The 19,673-nt window shown below is 36.7% G+C and overlaps 1 protein-coding gene across 2 annotated transcripts in view; it reads left to right on the forward strand.

The window, feature by feature from the left end:
- Nucleotides 1-106: 106 nt before the first annotated feature.
- Nucleotides 107-19,673, forward strand: part of STYX (serine/threonine/tyrosine interacting protein) — a 38,077-nt gene continuing 18,510 nt past the window's right edge. Inside the window, exons 1-4 of one of the 2 annotated variants that reach the window (XM_043556167.1) lie at nt 107-522; nt 12,979-13,011; nt 14,837-14,890; nt 19,233-19,330. In XM_043556167.1, the coding sequence (XP_043412102.1) occupies nt 466-522; nt 12,979-13,011; nt 14,837-14,890; nt 19,233-19,330 (242 nt within the window). In that variant the 5' untranslated portion in view covers nt 107-465. The remainder of the gene's footprint in view (nt 523-12,978; nt 13,012-14,836; nt 14,891-19,232; nt 19,331-19,673) is intronic. The other variant, XM_043556168.1, reaches the window with a different exon arrangement.

Below are 19,673 nucleotides of genomic sequence, written 5' to 3' on the forward strand. Positions count from 1 at the left end.
CGAGGCCCCGCCCCCCGCGTCTGCGCTCTGGCGAAGGGGCGGGGCAGCGGCGCGCTGACACCTGGCGGCCGCGGGGGGCGGGCCGAAGGCAAGCGTGGGCTGGGATTGGCTGGGATAGCGAGGGGTGGGGAGGGGGGAAAGGAGGGGAGACGGTTGTAGGGCTCTTGCTAGTGCCAGAGCCTGTGCGGCCTGAGGGGCGCGGAGACTCAGGGGGAGGGAGACGGCAGCAGCATGGCGGCGGGGTATGAGCCGCCCAACCCTCCTCTTCCCCGCTGTCGCCGCCGTCGCCGCCGGAGTCGCTGGGACCCTTTAGTCTGCGTGTGTTAGTTGTAAGCCCGCTGCCCGCCCGTCAGCCCTCTGGCCCACCCGCCCTCCTCCCTATCTCTGTCACTGGCAGCCCGAGGGTCGGGCGGGCCGGATAAAACTCCCTCTCCCACCCCGCCCACAAGCCTCGGGGCCCGGACCATGGAGGACGTGAAGCTGGAGTTCCCCTCGCTCCCGCAGTGCAAAGAAGACGCCGAGGTGAGTTTGTCCAGTGACTGCCACGCACAGGCCTTCCCGTGCGGCTCTTCGGCCGCGGGGCGACCCCAGGCCCCAACCGTCGAAGTCCCCAAGCTCCACCGGAGCCCTGTTGCCTCCTGAGAACGTCCTGGGACCTTGGGGAGAAGCGTCACTCACCGAATTCCTTTGACCCTCCTGAGACCCCGGCGGAGGGGCTGCTGGGTCTATTCTGCTTAATTAAATGGGAAGGGCAAAATTAGTCCTTTCTCCCCCAGGCTCGGCGTTGAGGACTGACTTTGAGTAAGGTTCCCCTTTTTATTGCCAAGGCAGTACGAGGGTAATGTGGGTTAAATTTCAGTTTGAGGGATATATTTGGTGTCATTCGCATGTGGGACACATGGTCCCACATGTGAGATAGATCTGGGGCCTGAGCTTTCGGAGTGCGCCTTCAAAAAGTTTGCAAAGTAGTTGTTTTGTTTTGTTTTTTGGTATTTTTGAGGGAAAGCCGTGACCCGCAGAATAAAATGTCACAAAGCTAGCTCATTTCAATCTAAAAACTTCAATCATGAAACTTGCCCTTGGGAGGGGAGTTGTTACTGAGAATGAAATTGTTTTTAAACTGTCCTCCTGATTTCTGATTTGGGCTTCTTTTTACTCCACCTTATATCTTCTTTGACCAACGTTTGTATTGAGTTTTTTCCCCATCTATTGCTAGTTTAAAATACTTTGTGATGTTGCAGACTACTAAATTAGAATTTTCTGAAGACTAAATTAGCAAAAAAGACAAGGATACTCAGTTATGCCCTAGTAGGATCAAGATAGAAATTAAAATTTCTAGGTGTAAATATCTTAAAAATAATTGGAAAGTAAAACTTTTTAAGAAACCATTCAGTTTATACCAAATATTCATTTTTTTTGAGTATCTTCATTTGGGGTTCACATTTGGAGGGATCCTTTGCTTGTGGTAGTAGTCTTTCAGAAATTCATATTTTAAGAGTAGACTCTTAAATAGGAAAAAAAAAGTTGAATTTAGATTAGTCAAAAATGAATTTACAGGGGCGCCTGGGTGGCGCAGTCGGTTAAGCGTCCGACTTCAGCCAGGTCACGATCTCGCGGTCCGTGAGTTCGAGCCCCGCGTCAGGCTCTGGGCTGATGGCTCGGAGCCTGGAGCCTGTTTCCAATTCTGTGTCTCCCTCTCTCTCTGCCCCTCCCCCGTTCATGCTCTGTCTCTCTCTGTCCCAAAAATAAAATTAAAAAAAAAACAAAAAAAAACAAAAATGAATTTACACTTTTTTATTTGTTTAATTAATATGGAATAATGTGCATGAGGAATATGCTTTTTGTCCTTAAAAATGATTCAGTGATTTCATCCTGAAAGCAACCTTAGAAATAATGTAGAACATTCTCTCTTTTCAGGTGAAGAGAGTGTAGTTTACTGAGAATAAGTGATATGCCAAGGTAACAGTAGCATAAGACACAGTTGAGAACCTTGGTCTCTTGGTTCCTAATTCGTTGTTTTTAATACACCTCAATTTTTCCCTGCTCTAATCTTAAAAATTCTAATTTAAAATGTTTGCAGACTTGAACTTAATCTTTTATTGTGTATATAATATGTCTTATCCCTGTAAAAATGATAAAGTCTTACTGGGAATATAGCTTTCTTTCCTGTGTAAGGACACAAGTAATGCTTAAAGCCCAGTAGATAATGATGCAAATGTTATTTACTGAAAGCCAGTTCATTCCTTTTTACATAGCATTGGATGTTTGTTTCCTTTTGGTTGCAAGTGGCAAAAACCAGCTCAGACTAGCTGAAGCAAAAAGAAACGTAGTTAAATCCAGAAAGGTGGGGATGCAGCTGGTCTCAGGGACTTCCTAGACAGTATTATGATGCATCAGAACTGCCTCGGCCCCTTATCAGTGCTTGTCTCTACTTTCAGCATTTCTGCCTTTACTCTGGCTTCTCCGCAGATACGGACTTTGACTATCAGCTGTTCAAGGTCATACCCTTACCGAGCTTACACATTGAAGAACAACAATATGTCTAAGCTTCAGTATTTGAAGTCTAGAGGATGGGCCTAACCTAGGTCATGTCCCCATCCTTTGGCTTAGTCCCTATAGCCAGAATGGAGAAAATACAATGAGGAGCCCAGTGTATGACCTAGAATATACCCACTTGTGGCCAGGGGAGTGAAGTTTGTCATTGGTAGCCCTCCCACCAAAATCACAGGGGCATTTCCACAGGGGATGGAAGGTGCTTTCTGGGCAGACAGAACTAGAAATAACCATTAAATAGGGCATATAGTTACTCATGATAAACTAATAAAGCAGTGTTAATTTTCTAATTTGCCATGAAATATGTAAAGTATCAAATGGTCTTATGTAGTTATGATGACCAGCCAATAAGAGTGTTCCTCCACCTAGGAAGCATTTCATTGAAACCTAAATTACAGACCAAATGTTGCTTTAGTAAACATGGAATTCAAGTAGAGAGATTTTTATGCATGCACTTAATGATTGATGTGATCAAGCCATGACAGCTTGATGATCCTATCATCTCTGTAAGAATATTACTTCCTTGTTTCTTGAAACACTGGTCAGGGCATTCTTTTAGGACAATTCTAGCAAAAATTTAGCTGTGTTCATATTGATTTGGAAACAGATTGTCACTCCTTTGTTTACAACTTGGCTGTGATTTCCCATTGTTTTGAGGATGAAGTTCAAACCCTTAACTTAAAAAAAAATTGTTTTTAATGTTTATTTATTTTAGAGAGAGCACCAGAAGGGAAGGGGCAGAGAAAGAGGGGGGGCAGAAGATCCAAAGTGGGCTCCACGCTGACAGTAGAGAGCCCAATGTGGGGCTTGAACTCAGGAACTGTGAGATCATGACCTGAGCTGAAGTCAGAGGCTTAACTGACTGAGCCACCAGGTGCCCAACCCTTAATTAACATCTGCAAGGTTGTGTATGATCTGGCGTCTGCCCTTTTTTTTTTTTTTTTTTTGAGTTTGTTTATTTATTTTGAGAGAGAGCACCAGTGAGGGAGGGGCAGAGAGCAGCGAGGGAGAGAGAAAAAATCCCAAGCAGGCTCCAGAGAGCGAGGGAGAAAAAGAATTCAAGCAGGCTCTGTGCTATCAGTGCAGAGCCCTATGTGGGGCTCAATCTCAAGAACTGTGAGAACACAACCTGAGCTGGGAGCTTAACCTGCTGAGCCATCCAAGTGCCCCCTGCTTACCTTTCTAACCTTATAATGAGCTACTCTTCCTCTTGTTCCCTTCTCTGTTTGCCCTAGCCATGTTCATCTTCTCTCAGTTCTTGGGATGTTTTTAGGCCCCACCCCCACTCCAGGACCTTTACATTTGCTATTATCCCCTGCTCTGGCTGCCAACACTATACTTGCCCTCACCTAATTAACTATTTGCTCTTCGATTAGATCTCAATTTAGGTAACATTTTTTCAGAAAGACGTTCCCTGATTTTGCCAACTCCTCCTGTTCACAGCCCCCACCCCCAATAGTTTAATCCTGCAGGTACACAATTCTCTGTAGCACTTGGTATTTTTATACCTTCCTTGTAACAGATATCATACTGATGGTTTTCCTTAATGTCTATTCTCCATATAGACTGAAAGTTTCCTAAGGGAGTTTATTCACCAAAATGTTCTTGCCTTAGTCCCCACTGTTTCTTGCACTTATCACAGTGTCTGGTATATACCATAAGCTTAACAAATGTTGAATTAATATAAGAATCTTGGTTGGTTTTGATAGTAGAGTCTTGTGACAAGATTACAGTAGGGTTTTTTTTAGATGTGAAGAAGAGAGCAGCTTACACTACCAATTTTTAAATAAAAAAAATTTTTTTTTTACATTTATTTATTTTTGAGAGATAGAGCACAAGTGGAGGAGGGGCAGAGAGAGAAGGAGACACAGAATTGGAAGCAGGCTCCAGGCCCTGAGCTGTCAGCACAGAGCCCGACGTGGGGCTCGAACCCACAAACCATGAGATCATGACCTGAGCCAAAGTCGGACGCTCAACCGACTGAGCCACCCAGGCACCCCACACTACCAATTTTTAAATAAATTAGTTGCATAGTTAGGGCTGTTGGTTTTATAATTCAATAATTGTTTTCTTTTCAGATAAAAGTGTTATTTATTTCAGTTGCAATTTGGCAACTTAAATGTTACTCTTTCTGTTTTCTCTTTTGACTCCCATAGTACAGAATAAAAAATAGGAATTGCTTAATATTTCTGACTGAAGATCGTTTAAATTTAGAATGTTGCTGTTTAAACCTGACTATAGAGTAGAATTACTCAAGGGGCTTTTAAAAAATAGCCATTCCTGGGCCCTATCATCACCTTCTCTGATTTAACTGATCTGAGATGGAACCAGATAATTCTAATGGGAGCTAGGTTTATGAGTAACTGACTTAAAATCATCTTACTTGAATGCCCTTCTACCTCTCTATATCCCTTCAATATTTATTTATTTGTTTATTTATGAGTGCACCTGCATTTATAATCTATTTTGCTATTTTTTTTTTAATGTTTTTATTTATTTTTGAGACAGAGAGAGACCGAGCATGAGCAGGGGAGGGGCAGAGAGAGAAGGAGACACAGAATCTGAAGCAGGCTCCAGGCTCTGAGCTGTCAGCACAGAGCCTGACGCGGGGCTCAAACTCACAGACTGTGAGATCGTGACCTGAGCTGAAGTTGGATGCTTAACCGACTGAGCCACCCAGGCGCCCCAATCTATTTTGGTATTTTTAAAGATTTTTTTAAATATTTATTTTAGAGAGAAAGAGAGACAGAGCGTGAGTGGGGGAGGGGCAGAGAGAGAGGGAGACACAGAATCCAAAGCAGATTCCAGGCTCTGAGTTGTTCGTACAGAGCCCGACGCAGGGCTCGAACCCACAAACCGTGAGATCGTGACCTGAGCCAAAGTTGGACGCTTAACCGACTGAGCCACCCAGGTGCCCTTGTTTGGTATTTGTAAATGTTCTAGGTTTTAGCCAGCCTGATACATGTGCTGATAAGAATTAAGTTTTTATTTTATCTAATGGTTACAGTCTGTATCCTTTGCTGAGTTTATTTACTTACTTATTGATCTTTGAACATTTTTATAACATTTCCTATTCCCAAAGTTCAATTTCTATCCCATCAATGCAATTGTATAGCTCATGTAACTGCATTTGTATGAGAAGGAAGGAGAGAACCTGAAAGATGTTTTAATATGCCGTACCTTCTAGGTCATATTGATGATTGAAGGATTTTCACTTGTGAATTAATTTTCACCAGAAGCATGATATATATCACAATTAGGGGTATTTTGGTTTAGCTGGGTTGGTTTGGTTTGAAAAATATAGTTGGACTGCTTGACTAATCATCTGTGTTTGGGAAACCAATTCTACTAATTAACTATAGTAGTAATTCATAATAGATCATTGGGAATTTGCCCTATTACTACTGCCATATCTAAAAGATGGATTTTAGCAGCAGTGTGGGCAGGCTGAGATTAAGATTGAGTGTAATATAGGTTTGGTTGTAATATAAGATATGGTTGTTAGAAACATGTTCAGACAGATGGATGTCTGGTAGAACAAGACAGTGAGCATGAATGACTTAAAATCTTGGTCTAGTATGCTAGAGGCATAGGCAGAATTGGTAGACAAGGCAGGATTAAGATTTGTTTTGCAGAGTAATAATCAGGACTAGGTAAACAAAGACGATAGGCGCTTGAGATCAAAATCTAATGCTAACACTAGGAATAGTTAAAGACATTTTCTGTGAGAGAAAGCCTTTTAGATTTCAAAGGATCCATACCTATTACAGCAAGTCTGATGGTCACAAAAGTAGGCTATGTGCTTATTTGTTAGGCGTATAGGAATAATTTTTCATTCTCTCCTGCTATACAACTTGTTTTTTACTCCTGTAATGTCTTCCTTATATAAATAATAGCATACATGTTCCATTGTATACAACCTTTTGGAAGTTCAAAATTTCTTTGAAGCCTCTTGATTCACTTAAAACTTCAGGTAAATTTTGCACTCTGTCCCATATGGTCATGTTTGTTTTAGTATAAAAATATTTTAAAGTAATGGCCAATGAAGACACTTTTTCTCCAAAAAAAATTTTTTTCTTGGTAAAATTGATATATTCTAGAAGGAAGCACATTTATCCTGTGTCTTTGAGTGCCTTCTGACATATTTATTGCCAGATATTCCCTGGAATATGTTCTCCTGTTTTTCTTTTTTCATGCATAATTTTTAGAGATTTCATTTGAGGTAAACTCAAAAGTACACATTTCTTTAATCACTTTTCTTCTTTCTGGCAGCTCTGACAGGTTTCTTCAGGAAGATAAGGCTGTCAGACTAATCAAGAATCTTTTTTCTTTTTTTTAAGAAAGGGGAAAAAAGAAAGATCCATAGAATCTAGTGCCATATATCTCCAAAATGCCTGTCATGTACTTATTCTGTGGCAGGCACTATGCTCAGTGTTAGGGGTACCATGATGAAAATGACAGTCTTTGGCCTAAGTTCTTTAAAAACTTTTAAATATAAAAGGTTATAACGTATTGGTAAGTTAAAGAAGCACATGAACATTCATGTATTCAATGTACAAATTGATTACATTTCCCCCTCTCTTGGCTTGGAAATTATATACTTTATTTCTGTTAATCCCTATTTTAATAATATAACCGTTTTATGTAGTCAATATTTGTTTGATTACTGTTTGCTATATAGTTCCTTCTTACATTGAGAGGCTGTTGGGTGTCAGTTTTTCTGGAGTCAGACTGCTTTAACTCAGTTACTTAGGCTCTGTACCTAAAGTAGAAATGAAAGATAGAGAAAACAATACCATTTCAAAAATATGTTTTGGAAGTTCCTTTAATAGGAGTCTACTGGTAGTAAACTCTCTGTTTTTGTTTGAATGGAATCAATCTTATATCTTACTCTTGTTCTTGAAAGATGATTTTCTGACCATATATTCTAGGTTCGCCATTATTATTTCACTACTTTGAATGCATTATTCTTCAGTCTTATTCTTGCAGTTGAGAAGTCAAGGACAGTCTAATTGTCTTTCTTTTTGTATTTAATATCTTGGTTTTGTTGCATGCTCTCTTTTCTTAAGTAGGAGTAAAAATTTATACTGAGTGTAATGCACAAATATTAAGTCCACAATTCAGTAATTTTTATTAAATATATACACCAGTGTAATCCTACTCTTATCAAGATATATACCAGTTCTATTAGTGTAGAAAGTTATTTCATGTTCATTTCCAGGCAATCCCTACCCTGCTCCACAATAGGCATTGAATAATATGATTTCTGTAACCATAGTTTAGTTTTATCTGTTCTTGAACTTTAAATAGAATCATGTAAAGTGGACTGTTTTGTTTATGGCTTTTTTAATTTAACATAATATGTGTGAAATTCACCTATGTTGTACTTATGGGTAGTAGTAGATTTTTTATTGCTGAATATTATTTCATTGTATGAATATACAGTAGACATTTGGGTTTTTTGGAGTTGATGAATAAAGGTGCTTTAAATAGTCTTGTGTAAGTCTTTTTGTGGACATACGTTTTTATTTCTCTGTTAAATCCTAGGAGTGGAATTGCTAGATTATATGGGGTAGCTGTATGTTTATCATTTCATTTTACACTCCAGTTAGCAATGTTGAGACTCCTAGTTGCTCCACATCATCACTAACATTTGGTGTTGTGTTTTTAACTTTAGCCATTAGTGGTTATGTAGTGGTATCTTGTGTTTTTAATTTGAATTTCCCTAATGACCAGTGATGTTGAGCACCTTTGCATGTGCTGTTGGCCATTTATATACCTTCCATGGTGGGATGTCTGTTAGTTCTTTTCCCATTTAAAAAATTGGGTTGTCACTTTATTGTTGATGCATATTTATGTATTTTGGATATACGTCTTTTGTTGGGTATATACATTACAAATATTTTCTTTCAGTTTGTGGCTTGCTTTTTTGTTCTGTTAGCAGTGTATTTCATTGAGCAGAAGTTTTTAATTTTCATGAAAGCGAATTTATCAAAAATTTTTTCCTTTATGCTTAGTACCTTTTGTGCCCTCTTTAAGACATCTTTGCTTTTCCCAAGGTTGCAAAGGTATTGTTTTCTCCTAGAAGTTTTATCATTTTTGCATTTATATATATTTATACACATACACCTTTTTTTCCCCCATTTATTCAACAAATATGTATTGAGTGCCTACTGTGTGCCAGGCACCGTCATCAAATGTTGGGAATACATATAACAGTGAAGACAAGATGTTTGTATGTGAGGAGGGTTTAGAGTGGGGGGTGATGAGGGATCAAGATCAAGATTTATTTTATTTTCTAGATATTTGTCTAATTGTTCCAACACCATTTGTTGAAAGATTTTTTTTTTTCTACATTGAAATGCCTTGTTATCTTTCAGGAAAATTGAGTGCATATATGAAGGTCTTTTGGACTCTGTTCTTTTCCATTTCTCTCTTTGCTTTTAGTGTGGAAAAAGAATTTCTTCTCTTTATGTGTGGTGTGCTCTATTTAACTTTGTATTTCTTTCCTTTATCTTGCTTGGGAATTGTTGAGCTACTTATTTCTGGGGTGTGGTGTCTTTAACCAGTTTTGGAAAATTCTTATTAATATCTTGTGTAATATTATCTCTCCTTTATTTTCTCTCCCTTCTGGAACTTAGATTTTATGGAAGTTAGACTTCTTAATTCAATCTTAATAAGTCTATTAACTGATCATATTTTCCAACACTGAATTTAGATCATTTTTTCAATTCTATTTTCCAGTACACAAGTTCTCTCTTTGTCTACTGTTTAGTCTATCCACTGATTTTATTTATTTATTTATTTATTTATTTATTTATTTATTTAATGTTTTATTTTTATTTTTGAGGGAGAGAGGGACAGAGCACGAGTGGGGGAGTGGCAGAGAGGAGACAGAATCCAAAGTAGGCTCCAGGCTCTGAGCTGTTAGCACAGAGCCCCACGTGGGGCTCAAATCCATAAACCCTGAGCTATGACCTGAGCCGAAGTCTGCCACTTAAACCAGTATTTTCCTCCTCTTAAAATTTGATTCTTAATTGTGAGCTCATTGGAATTCATCTCTGTGAATTATTTCTGATCTAGGTTTAGGGTATGCTTCTCCAGAGAGAAAATGCATTTGTTTTTTCCAAGAACCCATGGACATGATCTACCCAGGACCACTTGACATTCAATTTTCACTTGACCTAACAAAAATAATTGAATTCTAATGCCAAAGTTGAGCAAAGGCCAGGTTGTGGCCACCACTACTACCATATTCTACTCAGAGCCAAAGCTCAGAAAGGCAAAGGTACTCATTTTCTGGGGATGAGGTGAGTCATCCCCCATCCTCCCTGCCAGCCTCCCCAGTTTATCATTCACTGAGAGTGTTGCTTTTTGAATGTTTCTCATTTACTGAGAGAGTTTATCCACTGAGAGTGTTGCTTTTTGGTGTTGATCTGACTTCCCTCTTGATCAGGTCCTAGGCTTTGTCTTATGTCTCACATGTACAGTGTCATTTAAATTAAGGCCATGGTGAGGATGTGGAACAGATAGAACTCCCATATGTTGCTGGTGAGAGTGTAAATTGGTTTTGGAAAACTTTTGATAGTGTCTAGTAAAGCCAAAAGTAGGCCTACTCTGTGACCTAGTAATTCCATTGCTACTTTTTTTTTTTTTAAAGATTTTATTTTTTAAAGTAATCTATACACCCAATGTGGAGCTTGAACTCACAACGCCAAGATCAGGAGTCGCATGCTCTTCTGACTGAGCCAGCCAGGTGCTCCTCCATTGTTACTTTTATATCCAAGAGAAAGAAATGCATGTGTGTATCAAGGGGAACATAAAATAATTTTCATAGCACCTTTATTCTTATTTGCCCAAACCCTGAAGCTACTTAAATCTCCACCAACAGGATAATGAGTAAATTGTGGAATATTCATACAATAGTATACTGCACAGCAATAAAAAGGACCAAACTACTAACATGCAACATGGATAAATCTCACAGGCATTAGGCTGAGTGAAAGAAGCCAGACATAAAATAGTACTGTTGTGATTCCATTTATATTTGGTTCAAGAATAGCTAAAACTAATCTATATTGATAGAAGTCAGTGGTCACCTCTGAAAGAGAGGGTTTTGACTGAGAAGAGAAAGGAGGGAACTTCCTGGGATGACAGAAATCTTGATCTGGATGGTGATTACATGGATATATTGCTTGTAAAAATTCATTGAGCTCTACGTTCATATTTGGGCATTTTAACACTTCATTCTGTGTTCTTTTATACTCCCATTTTAAAAGAACAAAGATAATAAGGCCATGAAAGATCAGTAGATCCTCTCAGGATATGGCTTCTCAGGTTTATAGTCTATTTCTGCTACATTGCCAAGATCCATTTTCAACATGTAAAACAAAAAATACTTAGTTTCTCTTCTTTATTAAAAAAAAAAAAATGCTGGTTGTCATTGCAGGAGTACTATTCTGTCTTTTCTGTAGCCAGACTCAAGAAGTTTGCTGCTTGGGGTACATTAAATTGAACACAACCCAAGGAAGTGTTGAAAGCAAAGAGTTTTTATTACTTGTCGCAGGTGAGGAGACAGGGAAATGGCTCTCAAAGCACTGTCTCCCCTTGGGGTTCATGCATGAAGCTTTTGTTCAGTGTGCTAGGAAACAGAGCCAGGACGCTTGATACATTAAGGAACTTACATATATTTTGTTACCTAGGCTCTTGGGTTCAACTTTGCATGCTTAAGTATGTCAACATACTAGTGCATACATTGTATGTTCAAAAAATGGTTGGAGAACCTTGCCCATAGGAGATTTTAGTCTTATAATGAGCTAAAGGTAACTTTAAGGGCAACTCAGGGCACTTCTACATAGGTCAAAAGCTCCAAACTGGGTCAAACTGGCTCATGCAAGAAGGTAACTCTGGTGGAACACCTAGCCATAGCTGCTTGTTCTGCAAAACACCACATTCTTTCCTGCTTTCCTTGCTTTTCCCTCTTCCCCCTCCTCCCATCTGCTGATAGCTTGCCAGCCCTCTGATAGGGGTAATTCCCCATTGCATCCTAGCTAAGATGGAATTCCATTACAGGTATATAATATTTCTACCTTATGTGTTAAAAATACTTTTCTAATTTAGAAGATCTAGGCGAAGGGTAAGGGGAATTCCTTCCACTATTTTTAACTTTTCTGTAGTCCTAAAATTATTTAAAAATGAAAAAGGTTTTATCTGTTTAAATGAATGTTTAAATGAAGTATATTTGACATAGCATTATATTAGTTTCAGGTGTATTACATTGTGATTGGACATTTCTGTATTTTTAAGTAATCTCTACACTCAGTGTGGGGCTTAAATTTACAGCCCCCTGATCAAGAGTCTCATACGCTACCAACTGAGCCAGCAAGGGACCCCTGGACAGTTCTGTACATTATGCAGTGCTCACATTGATACGTGTAGTTAACTTCTGTCACCATACAAAGTTATTCCAAATTATTGACTATCTTCCCTATGCTGTACTTTTCAACTCCATAACTTATTTTATAACTGGAAGCTTATACCCTTTGATCCCTTTCATCTGAAAATAAAAGTTGTGTTTGTTTTTTTTTTTAAAGCTTTTCCAGTTTTAACTTTAGGAAGCTCATTTCTATTTATAATTTTGAGTTTTAAGCAGTCAGGTTAGAAACTTGGAATGCAGTCCATTTACAAACGAGGATTTGATTCTTTATCATATCAGTTCACTGGAATTGCTTTTTTCTTGTCCCAACTTTTAAAATGTTTTCTGTCTTTTGCCATTGGCATTTTGCATTATTTTCCAACTTGTTTATATTGATCTGCATTCCAAAAAACAGGATGAATTCTTTACTTCCATGAAATGTATATTTAAAAGGAATTGAACCGAAAGAATCTTAAGATGAAGTAATGTATGAGAAAGCCTGTTTGATAAGCATCTAGAGGTTTAGATCAGGGATGGCAAATACCTATTACTTAACACTCTTTGAGTCCATTGCAGATACTGCTCATTGATCAGAGTACTCTTCTTCCAGAGTCTTTGCTGACAGTGTTTTAGCTATCTACTGTCAATTGATTAGAGTTAACTGAATGACAAAAAGCTATTTGACATTTCTGACTTGGTGGATCAGTTTTTGGGAGAAATTTCTGGAATATCCGTTCTTTTAGTTAATGAGCTATTCTATCCGTTGTATGAAGTAACATAATCATAATTTTGGAAGCCCAGTTACCTAAAGAATACCTTAATCATTGTGTCTTGCACTTAAATTTTTAGGTGTTTGTGAAGCCAATTGAATCTATTCATAGAATATTCTTTAAGTATAATGTATTTTTTTTTAATCCATACACTTGTGTGTCAGATCTTAAACTTTTAATTGGGTAACATTTTTCATAATGTTATTTATTTTTATTCTTGGGTTTTCTTTCTATTTAAAGGAATGGACCTACCCTATGAGACGAGAGATGCAGGTAAGATAACCTTTTTGTTTATTCAGGCCAGTCCATATTATTATTATCATCAAATAACTGATTTCACAAAGGATTTAAGACCTGTTGGCTCATGATCTGTAGGTTCCTCATTGAGTATTTAAAAAATCAACATATTTAAAGGTTAACATTAAAAAATGGGAAATGAATTGTTGCCTTTCTTCCTTATAGTAGAATCATGGTAATATATATATATATATATGTATATATATATATATACATATATATATATACATATATATATACATATATATATATATACACACACACACATACATACATATATGTATGTATATACATATAAAATATACATATAAATGTAAATATACATATATATATTACCATGATTCTACTATATACATACATACATACATACATACATGTATATATATGTGCTGAGTCACTGTTTTTCCTAATCCGAAAAATTGGATACAATATTTATATTTCTGTTGAAAACAGTTTGCTTTTTGTGTTTGGCTAGTTTAGACAAGTCTATAAGATTTGACCATAAAGCAAATCACTCTTGAGTCATTGTTCCTCTTTGTGTCTGATTTCCAGACACAACTTCCATAATGAAGTCCTCCAGAAGATTGATTTGAATACTCCAAATGTGGAATAATAAAGTGATAGCTAACCTTCATAGCAGTTTGTTTTTCTCTTGCATTTCTTACTTACAGTCACTCTGCTAGCCCCAGAATCAAGCAGTGTCTCCTGTTCCTAGAAATACCTTGACTTTTAAAAATATGTTTCCTTTCTCTATTAGTGAAAATTCTCTTTTAAAAAATATCTTAGTACCTATGAGGCATTTACTTGGTGCTGTGGGAAATGCAAAGGTGAGTAAAATGTAATTTGTGCCCACAAGAAGCTGATAGGAGAAATCAGACCTATACAAAAATAATTATGATGTTTCATAGAACAGAACTACAGAATTATACTGTATTATTATCTAGGCTATGGTATAGGTCAACTAAAATCTTTCTATATTGAATTCACATAGAAAAATTTTAATCTAGCATTTGGAAAGTATTTAAATTGCTGAAACTGTCAATAGGCAAGCAGTTGATACTGGTCTTTTTTAAACTTTGCAAGAATACTTTTATTAACTGAAGGAAACAGTTCTAATCTTCTTGTATCTTGTGCTACTTTTGATTTGGCTGAATAAGGTTTTGTGTAATTCCAAAGGGGTAATTTTTCTTTATGTCTACTTTATTTCTAGACTAGAGCAGAGAATATAAGTAAAATAAGAGATGTTTTAATTAATCTAAAAGCCAGTCATACAATATGCTAATTTTATCCAAACTGCTTATAAAAAGCACTGTGGAAGTTCAAATATCTGACTTTTCAGAACTGTATTTAAACTTTAAATGTTTCGTTTGATATATAAAGCAAATCTGCATTTCTCTTCCCAGTCTTTGCTCAGTGTGGCTAGGGAATATTCCCTAGATAGCAAGCTTTTTTTTTTTTTTTTTTAATTTTTTATTTTTTTTATGGTTTATTCATTTTTCAGAGACAGAGTGTGAGGGGGGAGGAGGAGACAGAGAGGGAGACACAGAATCTGAAGCAGTTTTCAGGCTCTGAGCTGTCAGCACAGAGCCCGACGCGGGGCTCGAACTCACGGACCGTGAGATCATGACCTGAGCCGAAGTCGGACGCTCAACCGACTGAGCCACCCAGGCGCCCCTAGATAGCAAGCTTTTTAATAAATTATTATAACAACTATGAAAACTCCACAAGTCCACTTACGTGGTACATAGTTTGTGTATATTTAAATTGTTGATGGTAAATATCTCAATTTTTTTTTTTCTAGGAAATTTTACCTGGATTGTTTTTAGGCCCATATTCTTCTGCCATGAAAAGCAAGGTATGAATTTTAGATTAAGTTTGTCAAGAGACTTTATTAACCAGCTTTTTTGGAATAAATTTTTTTAGTTGTAAGAGAGAAGGTCCACAAATATTGCATATCACTCTGGAGTACCTGCCTCTTTCCAAATTTTACTGTACCAGTGATTCTCAAATATTTCATCATAAATCACAAATGAGCTTTTATAAATCAGTTTTTTCATGAATCCATGTGTTTGAAAGATTTACCAATTGATAATTGACCTTTATTTACCCTCTAAAAGATTAGGTATCTATCATTGCTAATCATATCTCTGAACAGTGAGATAGAATTAAAGCCCAAAATAAGTGTATTTAACATTTTAGTTAATCTTTCCTTATCAAGGGTAAATGTGTGTATATGTGCATGTGTATGCACGTGTTTTAATTGGTCAAATCTTATTTCTGTTTTTCCAAACTTTAGAGACCTGGATGCTCCAGGTTGTAAAGTATTATACCACATATATGTCTCTTGTCTCCTATATAGTCAAACTGAAATGGATTTCTTTAGTTACACATTTAACATGGTAGAGTCTTTCTTTTTTTTTTTTAATTTTTATTTATTGATTTTTTTAGATTCATTTTAATATATGTAGCAATTTGCCACTTACTAGGGGATTCAGTCTTAGGAATTATGACAGTGCTACTAATTTGCTTTGAGTTATAATGTGAAACAGTGTATCACAAATGTTTTCCCTGATACCTTATTTTGAAGTCACTATTCTTGTGTATGATACCTACTCTAGCTATGGTAAGTTTTGTAAAAAAAAAAATTTGTAGAATTTTTTTTTCTTTTTTCTTTTTGTTTCGTTTTGGAGAGAGAGTGTGAGAGTTGGGGAGAGAGAGAGAATCTCAAGCAGGCTCCACGCTCAGTGCACAGCCCGATGCAGGGCTCAATCCCATGACCTTGGGATCATGACCCGAGCTGAAATCAAAAGTAGGATGCTCAACCGACTTGGCCACCCAGGCGCCTGCAAAACTGTAGAATTTTTAAATCTAATGATTTAATTTAATGTATTTATGAATTTTGGGTGGCTGGGAGGGTTTTTTTTGTTTTGTTTTGTTTTTTAATGTTAGTTTATTTTTGATAGAGATAAAGGATGAGCAGGGTAGGGGCAGAGAGAAAGGGAGACACAGAATCAGAAGCAGGCTCCAGGCTCCAGCTGTCAGCACAGAGTACAATGCAGGATGTCGAACCCACAAACCATGAGATCATGACCTGAGCTGAAGTTGGACGCTTAACCAACTGAGCCACCCAGTTGCCTTTTGATTGGGAGTTTTTTTTAGAGTTAGAGTCATTTCTTTGAAACTGGAAGACTTTTTGACTATTGAGGCATATATAAGAGTAAACCTAGTTTTGATGGTCTACAGCTGGGTTGGAAAGGCACAGTGTTGCTTAAAAAAAAAAAAGTACTAAGGAAAGGATAGAGTAGTTAACTATAGACTTAACTGATTTACTTAAGACAAACAAAAGCCAAATAATGTAGTATTCACAAAAATTGTTAGATTACTTTTTGTATTCCCACAGCATTTTATAAATATATCTATTATAGTATTTGTCACATTAAATTATTTGTTTATAGATTTCCTCAAAACCTCTTTACCATCGCCTTCACCATGGTCTAATTATTAGACTGAGGAAAAGTTTCTATGGCGAAATTTGATTATTTCTCATTCTGAATCACCATAGAACAGCTTGTCTTCCTTTTCATACCATCATCCTAAAAATATGTAACAACAACAAATAATAACAGAGATAAATCTTAGGGAATAAACTCCCTTTCTAATACGCGTTTAGTTAAGCTTATCTTTTATTACATTCAAATACAGTTTTAATAAAAGGGACAAACTGGGGCTCCTGGCTGGCTCAGTCAGTTAAGTCTGACTTCGGCTCAGGTCATGATCTCGCGGTTTGTGAGTTTGAGCCCCTGAGCATCAGGTTCTGTGCTGACAGCTCGGAGCCTAGCGCCTGCTTCAAATCTGTGTCTCCCTCTCTCTCTCTGCCCCTCTCCTGCTCATACTCTGTCTCTGTCTTTCAAAAATAAATAAATGTTAAAAAAAATTTTTGAAAAGGGACAAATTTAGGCTCTTTGTCAGTAGTGAACTGTTTCTTTTTATACAATTTTTTCTGTAGTTTGTAGGTATGAGTAAGTCATAATTTGCTTTATATAAATGAAAATCCATTGGAAAGTAAAAGTATTCTGTATGCTATTACATTTGGGTCCTATTTTGTTAAGTTTTGTTTTTTTGTTTTTTGTTTTTTTTTTTACTTAGTAATAGTTTAAATTTTTTTTTTCAACGTTTATTTATTTTTGGGACAGAGAGAGACAGCGCATGAACGGGGGAGGGGCAGAGAGAGAGGGAGACACAGAATCGGAAACAGGCTCCAGGCTCTGAGCCATCAGTCCAGAGCCTGACGCGGGGCTCGAACTCACGGACCGCGAGATCGTGACCTGGCTGAAGTCGGACGCTTAACCGATTGCGCCACCCAGGCGCCCCATACTTAGTAATAGTTTAATGTGCCTTCAAGATTTGTGCTAAAGCAGATTTTTATCCATAGTTATATATATCTTCCTGTGATTTCTCACATTAATAAAGTATCTTTATATATCACAGATCAAGTATAAAGAATGGATATTGAATACATTTTGACAGTTTAGTAAATGTGAATATGGAACATTGATTAAATATTAATCCTACCAAGTGTTTACCTCCCTTCTTTTAACTCAGGGTACACTCAGGAAATACAAAGATAATTAAACTCTCTAATATATGCCAGACATCAGAACATTTGCTGCAAAAAATTAACATTTTAAACTTTTGAAAGCCATATTTTCTTAGCTCAGGCTGCTGTAATAAAATACTATAGACCAATGGCTTAAACATCAGACATTTATTTCTTGTGGTTGAAGTGGCTGGGAAATCTGAAATCAGCGTGCCAACATGGTTAGGTTTTGGTAAGGGCCCTCTTCCTAGCTTGCAGATGGCTGCATTCTTGCTGTATCTTTACATGGCAGAGAGACAAAGTCCTGATGGCTGTTCCTTTTTTCAGGGTACTAATTCCATCATGTGGGCTTTACCCACATGACCTCATCTAAATCTCTGATTACCTTCCAAAGGCCCTATCTCCTAATACCAACTTGGAAGTTAGGACTTCAACATACAGATTTTAGGGAGATAAAAACATTCAGTCCATAACAAATATAAATTATTCTTTGACTTCTCTGATGGATTATTAGTATTATTGTTCTGGACTATTTAATGCAGAAAGTGGGAATTAAATATATGAGCGTAAGCTGAAAAGTTTCATAGAAAACTCAAAATTATGAATTCTGATTCCTCATGCCAGCATGATTTGTTAAATATATTTAACAAACATATAGTTGTTGAACAGTTAATATTTTCAAGGCACTGTTATACATACTTAATATGAATCTGTGAACAAAATCATAGTTCTCTTGGAATTTACATTCTATTAAAATAACACATATATGTATTACGTCACATATATGTATATAACATCTTAAATGTTAATATATTTAATATATTAAATTGCTTTAAATGTCACATTAAATTGCTTTAAATGTATAGCCAAAAGACACCACAGAATATAATATCATTTGGAGTTGCCAGTTAACTTGAGAAAAATTTTTAAACTGAAACTTTAGTCTGTGAACTGTATAAGTTAATTCTGGCTTGTATCAGAAAAAGTGTACTGAGAGAGGCAGGGAGATTTGGGCCCTGGTATTCCAATTAACTATGTCAGTGATGTTCAATAATTGTTTATGTCTTAGCAGTCCCTTCTAAAGAATAAAGTTTGTAGTCAGTATATGTAATTACCATTTACTGAACGCTTGCCATGTGCCCCAGGCACTGTGCCAAATTCCTTACATATATTATCTTATGTAATTCATCTAACCACTCAGTGGAAAGGTTAGTACCGAACCACAGAGCTCAGGTCATTAGCAGAGCTGGAAGATAGAGGTTGGGATTCTCATGACTACAAAGCCTTTAACCACTATATAGTATTGTTTACCAAATAAATGATCTTTAAGGTCTCAACAAGCCCTAAAATTATGGATGTAAAATAATCTTATTAGCCTTTTGAGCATATGTAGTATATATTAATCTTAAATCATTGAAATATTTTACCTATCACTTCAGGTAAATTATTGTAAAATTAGCTTTAATACCCTGTGCCTAAAGCTCGGATGTGGCTATGTAATTTTAATGTTCAGTCCTGTGTATTTCAAACACCTATGTTACAGCAAGGTGATGTTTTGTATTTTAAACTATTTCTCTCCCTTGTCCCTCTCTTTTTATAGCTACCTATTCTACAGAAATATGGAATAACCCATATAATATGCATAAGACAAAATATTGAAGCAAACTTTGTTAAACCAAACTTTCAACAATTATTTAGGTAAGAATTATGGTTATGATGTATTAAAATGTTATGGGTAGCAAACATGTATTTTTATTTCAAGTTAATTTTATTATAGCAGACTTCTGTACATATCTGTTTTATAAGGTTGCTCATATAGGTATATCATTTAAAAAATAAACTTCTTTAAATTCTTAAATAAGTAACTAAATCATATAATGCAGAATTTTAAAGATTCAAAAGCATGTACAGTATACTGAAAAGTTTCCCTATCCTTATCCCTTAGATAGCCAGTTCCCCTCTAGAAGCATTCACTGTTACTCTTTGAGTATCCTTCCAGGATTATGTTGTATATACAAACAGTCCTACAGATAAACTTTTA

This window comes from Prionailurus bengalensis, chromosome B3 (assembly GCF_016509475.1).
Source record: "Prionailurus bengalensis isolate Pbe53 chromosome B3, Fcat_Pben_1.1_paternal_pri, whole genome shotgun sequence".
Lineage (NCBI taxonomy): Eukaryota > Metazoa > Chordata > Mammalia > Carnivora > Felidae > Prionailurus > Prionailurus bengalensis.